A 6622-nucleotide genomic window follows, 5' to 3' on the forward strand; every position below is an offset into this window, starting at 1 on the left:
GGCTTGATATCTACAAATTAGTTATTACAATCGAATTTACAATTAATTATTTTAGGCAGTTATAAATAATATTTTATTATGTAAGACATATGCTAACATTTTCCAAATTGTGAAGAGGTATTATAATCATATTTTTAGCTCTTATAGAATGTATAGAAACGTTTATTTTAATGATTTTTTGTTCGTAAGAGTCTTTAAATAATTCGCAATATATATACAATACATATTAGTAAGAGTACTCTATGAATATGATATAATTTACTCCTATATATAACTTGGCATAGAGCGTCCTATAATTATATTTCGGTTCTTTCTAAAATATTAATTATACATTTTCATAATTTCAATTTTTGTTTATATCTTTTCTATATATCTTTGTTAGTAGCTTAAAAAAAGTTACAAAGATTTTATAAAAGTTTGTTATTGAATGTAATGCTCGTATTTTTTATTTAAATTATAACAGAATTGTTTATTATTATCCGTTTAATAGTTTATTTCATCTTGTTATATAATTTTTTAAAAAACATCGACATCAATTAATATAACTCATATGTGTGTAAAGACAAATATTTCAGGATATCATAAAATCTTTTTTTAATTTTAAGTTAAGGAATCAAAAAATAGTATTCAAATAAGCACTAAAAAAAAGTTTATCCTCTTTTAATTTTATGTTAAAAAAATATATTAAATGAAACAATGTATAAATATACCCAATTGAATTACCTATATTTATATGTACCAGAAAAAGAGGTGCATTGCATAAAATCAGATCATTTCAAATAATAGACATGATTTAAAAACCTATAAATAATAATGCAGTTCTGTTATTATAACACGCTCATTACAATAGTGTAATCCAATTTTCCATATATGTTTTATAAAATTATGTATACCAAAAAATATGGTGCAAATATCTATGCGCTAATTTAACAAACTAGTTGACTAAAAATAAGTTACTACTAAAAAATATTAGTTCATATTTAATGTTTAACGCAAAATAAGAATTACTACATTTTTAATATTTATATTGATTACTATGATGAATATTCAAATGTACTATATGAAAATGGGATGCTTCTTTCTTCACTTGCTATTGAAGGTTGTTGTAGTACCCTTTGTAGCTTTTCGTTCATATGCGATCGTTTATTCCTTTTCCTCTTAGTAAGTAACCTCCACAAAGGAGTGTACTAAAAGGGAAAATTATAATATTTACAATTTAATAGTTATATATAAATAAAATAAAATGAATAATTAATTTGATGCAGTAAATTTTGTTTTACTTTAAAAAGAAGGCTTAGTAAGAGAACAATTCCCATGGGTATTGAAGTCTTTATGACATTTCCTTTATTGGCTTGTATTGTACTGAAAATTTGATTAAATATATGTGATTTATCACCACCATCATCAGTTAATTCATTATTTCGTGTTTCTCTACAAGTAGATTCATTACAGATAGTTCTACTATCATGTCGATGGTCATGAGAAATTATAACATTATGGCTTTCGCCATCAGGAGCTTTAACATCATTGGATATGTCAACTTCAGTTATACCACTATTGCCTTCATCACCGGAAGGAGAACTGGCTAGAGATGCACTACTATCTTCTTCAGTACCAGTATTTTCAGGATCTGAATCTACTGCACCAGTGCTTCCTATATCAGTAGTTGTCGAAAGAGAATCTTCATCAGCACTTTGTACAGAACCAGGAGTACCTTCAATAGAAGACAAATTATTAGCTGCTCCTCTAATAATATCCTTATCACCACCAGTTCCCACCCCAATGACATTACCAGCAGAATCCTGAGTTTCAGGTTTATTAGTGTCTGAAGATTTACCACTATTGCGATTAGTTTGAAAACCTTTTGTATCTAAAATTTCCCCCGTTGAAGTACAAGTTAAACCAGAATCTTTTCCAAACACACATTCTGAAGGATTTCCTGGAGAACTATCCAATTCTCTAATTTCGGAAGGAGACGAAGCATTTAACTGTTGTTTCTGGGTTTCTGCCATTCCCGAGGATGTAAAATGATGATCAACTATTTCTTGAGTTGTTTTACCATTTGTTCCAACAAAACTATCAGAAGGTGTTGAGCCAGATTGAGGTTGTAAAACTACGCTTTCTTTCCTTGATTGTTGTGCATCACCTTGATTTTGACCTTGTTCATGTGGATCCTTTCTTTCCGAACTTTTGGAATTAAAATATACTGGGGTTAACTTTGATTGTGATTTAACATCTACTCTTTGTGGTGCTTGATTTTTACAACCCTTATTTTCTTTACAAGTTCCTTGTGTAGTAGGTTTAATTACTGGAGGTTTTCTAGCAGGAAATGCGCCATTATTACATGTACCATCACTATTACATTTATTTTTAAAATTTTTTATTTTTTCCTCATTATTTAATCTAGCTGATATATAACCATTATCGTAACATTCCTTTAATTCTTGATCTTTTGTTATTATTTGCTTATTTAATTTATCCCATTGTGTGTATATATTTGTACGCCTAATTTTATTGAAATCATCGATTTTTTGTTCAATTTCTGTTTTAAGTGCAAAATAATTCTTTATGCATTCCGTAGTTTTGTAGGTTTTCATAAGAGCATAGGCATTACCAAACATTCCATAGCGTCTGTCCATTATTTTTTTATTCTGTTGCATTTCTTTAATAATAGTTTAAAGAATTAATATGGGAAAATAATCTATTCATGTATAGAAAAATTTGCAAATTTGGATTTAATTTCTTCGTATTATGACATTAGATTATTTATGTTATTATTTATAATTACAATAACAAATGTTATGAACAAATATGCTTTGGCATATCCAAAGTAGGTTTTAAAAATTAATATATATACTATTTATAGATATAAACTCATATGTGGATAATTATTTTAAGAATAACTGTAAAATAATTAAATTATTCTTAACAATGTTTCAAATGAAGTTTTTATTATACTCTAACATGCTTGATCTTTGATGAAATCATAATAGGACTTTAAATGTTTATATTTTATATCGCTGTTACTGAATATGTTATATTCATAATTCACTAACCTAAATGATTCAGATGTGTATTTAATATTTAAAATAGTAAATAAATTCCTTTTATAATGGTTAGTGTCAAGGGTATATTTAAGGAATTGTGCTTATGTATCTAAGGTTATAGCATCGTCTTCGCTACCATAGCTTAGATTTAAGACATATTTTATATTATGATTGTTATTCATATATATTTTGGGAATTTTTAAAATTAAGATCTTTCTAAACATTACATAAAAAGGTACCATTACATATATGCCGTTTTAATGAAAAGTTTTAATTGAATATATGAACATTCATTGTCTTACACGAAAATGCAAAAGGATTCCCCTTACACTTTATGCTGCAAATTAAAAGTTTAATATATTTTACTAGTTGTGCTTTTATATTATTCACAATGCAGAAAAGCATTTTTTCATGGTGTCATGCTTTTCAAAAAATCTTGATTATGTTAAATTAATTGCTGTGGACCATTAGAAAAAAGGTAATCGTTTCTTCATAAAAGATGGTGTGAAATAGCAGTTAATGTGTCAAATGAAAATTATTTTTTAGGAATGAATATATTCTGTAATTTATATGTTATTATGCTTAACCGCAATAGTTATAATAAATTCAAACTTGTGCATCGCTGTTTATAATATTTATCGTGATAGACATATTAATGTAGTTTCATAAAAAAGTGTTATAAGTTTTACAACAATATTATTATGAAAATGTAAATAAATCAACGTTTTATGGAATATTTGAAAAATATAATGTTCATATGTAAAGCAGGAAATCGTTACTTGTTTATATAAAACATAAGTCCTATTTTATATTATGAATAAAATTGTACAAATAAAATTAAATTGTCTATACATTAAAGCGATTAGAAATGTGAATAGTATGTCAATTCGTGTAAGGATGATGTACTTTTAAAAACTATTTAAATAAAGAAATTGTAAATAGAAACATTTTCTGTTAATATAATTTTCTAATATTATCCAATGCTTTAATTTTTTTTATAATTTAAGTTAAATTGCTTTATATGCTGACACATCTTTTGTTGTACTTATTAATGTGCGCGAAATGATTATAAAATTTAAGTGCTAGGTAATTTTCGATATCATAAAGATGTTATTATGAATAAGTAAAAATTTGTTTATTAAAAAAATTTGTAATATTTAAATTAAAAATAACTTTTTTTTTGGTCATTTGTGTAATTATATGAATCATATAATAATTAAATATGTAGATAACCATTATCTTAATGCGAATAATATTGTTTATAGTTTGAGTTTCAAATTGTTGTATTTTCATGCCCTTCTTGTGATAATTAAAAAAAGCCATTCATTTTGTGTAAATAATCAAAAATGTACTAATAAAGAAATATTATATAATAGTTCCTACAAATTAATGCCCTGTTAAGTTCTAATTATAAGCATATATTATTTCTTATATACATCGTTAGACTATTATAAATTTTGACATTTCATATATCAATACTGATAAGTTTGAACATTTTTGTGATATAATTAAGCTCATATAATGTTCCTTAAAAATGTCGAAGACAGATGTGACAAAATTGGTATATAAGTGCATATATTATTATCTATATTTTACTATATACATGTGTTGTTTTGACTAGAATAAAAAGGATATTTACATTTTTAGAATTAAAATTTGAGTATTTTCATAATAACTTTTACTTGGTCCCTTTCAGGAGACAGAATCAAAGAAGTTAGAACTTAGTAAAGCCTATGATGCATTATTTTCGAACGCTAGCACATCAAAAACATATACAGAATGTAAATTATTCGAAAGTGGAACCAAACAAAATGATGGCGCTAAAAAACTTTGCAATAAGCTTTTATACTTATTAGAAAATATAGCTAAGAACCCGAAAACGGCTGATAATGTTAAACGGTGCAGTTATTTGCGCTACTGGTTTTATGATGAAATATGGAGATTACATACCGAGCACTCTATAAAAATTGGTGAAATACCTTTTGTTAAAGAACTTATTGATATAAGGAGTAAGGTTCACACAAAGGAATTAAAATATACATGTGACATACTATATGAGAAAGATGTTAATTTAAACGAATGGAAAAAAAGGATACTTTCTTATATTTATTTTAAAAACCATGATGATATTAAAAAAATTAGTATTTCCAAAAATAGAACTGAATGTGATAAGCGTTTGAAATATGTTGAGAGTTTTATGCCATTATATACAGAGTATTATGATAAGCACTGTAAGAATCGTGGTTTTTTTTTGTTTTCCACTGGTGGTACTGATTATTTCCGTTGCCTTTCTTCATATAACGCAAAGGATCTTTTAGCTGCGTTAAAAAAATGTGAGCCTCCAGAGCCTCCAAAGAGCAGAATTTCAGCAGGTTCTGCATCGGTTAGTGGTAGAGCTGGAGGATCAGCTCCAGTAAGTTCAGCAGTTACAAGGGGTGCGACAAGTTCGGTTGTTTCAAGAGGTTCATCAAGTCCTGTAACAACAGTACGCGTAGCGGCAGTACCAGTACAAGTATCCACTTTGCAACCAGCAAAATTTTTGGCCCCCTCGACAGGAGGTATCTCCGGACAGGGTCCTCATGCAGCGTTGCCCCCTAATTTACAGATTCGAAACGATGCCGGCCATGGGGCCACGGCTGCTGTTCCTAGTACTTTGGATAGTGCATCCGATAAGATGGATTCAAACTTTATACGTGACATCATCATGGGGGTAGCAGTAATTGGAACAATTTTATTTCTTTTCTTTTACAACATGGTAATTGCACAATCGATTTTATGAAATATGAATGTTACGTTAGTAGCTATAATCTAATTGTCTTTTACATGTATAATTACAATGAAGATATATTTTCATATGCTTTACTTCCATTTTTGTGTTAGTCTTCTGGATTAAAATTCAGTTCCCCCATAAAAAAACGAAATAAAAAAAAAATGAAACATAATTATTACGAAGAGTATGAAAAAGAGTTTGAAAAATATGGTTCAGAAGTTATGTCATTAGATTCTGAAGAGGATCGATACTATTTGAATTATCAACCTGAAGGCGATTACGATTACTAATTAGGTGTATAAGGTGAAAATATTTATGATAACCATATTAATAAGAAATGATATAGATTCTCTTTTCATAATTATTGTTATCATAAAGTGAAAAAGGAAAGCGATGAAATACGAGTTGTTCGAGTTCTTATGTAATTAAAAAATCACCCACGTGTGTTATATATGAGAATATTAAAAAAGCAATAAATTACGCGAATAATTATAATATTAAATATAATTTAACAGAAATAATTATATGGATCATCTGAAGTTGGATTTTATTTAAATATATTTAATGATAAACCCCTTAAGAAAAAGTAAAATTACATTAAATAGTTATATGTTATTTTGAGGAACAATTATATTATTTAATAACTAATTTTAAAAAAAATAAAAAATTAAAAAAAGATGTTATATATGATATGGAAGGATATTATTATAATAATTTTTAGTGAAGCCGATTGAAAGATAATATGATATTTGCTGTAATTACATAAGATCAACTGAATGTATATTTATAGCGAACATAAGACACT

At 26.9% G+C, this 6622-nt stretch overlaps 2 protein-coding genes across 2 annotated transcripts; one reads left to right on the forward strand and one right to left on the reverse strand.

Moving 5' to 3' along the window:
- Positions 1–1034: 1034 nt before the first annotated feature.
- On the reverse strand, positions 1035–2621 carry PVX_010100 (variable surface protein Vir18, putative; the record flags this gene model as incomplete). The annotated part of the gene is made up of 2 exons (XM_001612484.1): positions 1035–1187; positions 1338–2621. The coding sequence occupies 2 exons, from the start codon at positions 2619–2621 to the stop codon at positions 1035–1037; spliced, it is 1437 nt and encodes a 478-aa protein (XP_001612534.1).
- Positions 2622–4581: 1960 nt separating this feature from the next.
- Positions 4582–6107, forward strand: PVX_010105 (variable surface protein Vir12-related; the record flags this gene model as incomplete). The annotated part of the gene is made up of 3 exons (XM_001612485.1): positions 4582–4608; positions 4744–5802; positions 5928–6107. The coding sequence occupies 3 exons, from the start codon at positions 4582–4584 to the stop codon at positions 6105–6107; spliced, it is 1266 nt and encodes a 421-aa protein (XP_001612535.1).
- Between the last annotated feature and the right edge of the window lie 515 nt (positions 6108–6622).

Source organism: Plasmodium vivax, genomic scaffold (assembly GCF_000002415.2).
Source record: "Plasmodium vivax scf_6577 genomic scaffold, whole genome shotgun sequence".
NCBI classification, from domain to species: domain Eukaryota; phylum Apicomplexa; class Aconoidasida; order Haemosporida; family Plasmodiidae; genus Plasmodium; species Plasmodium vivax.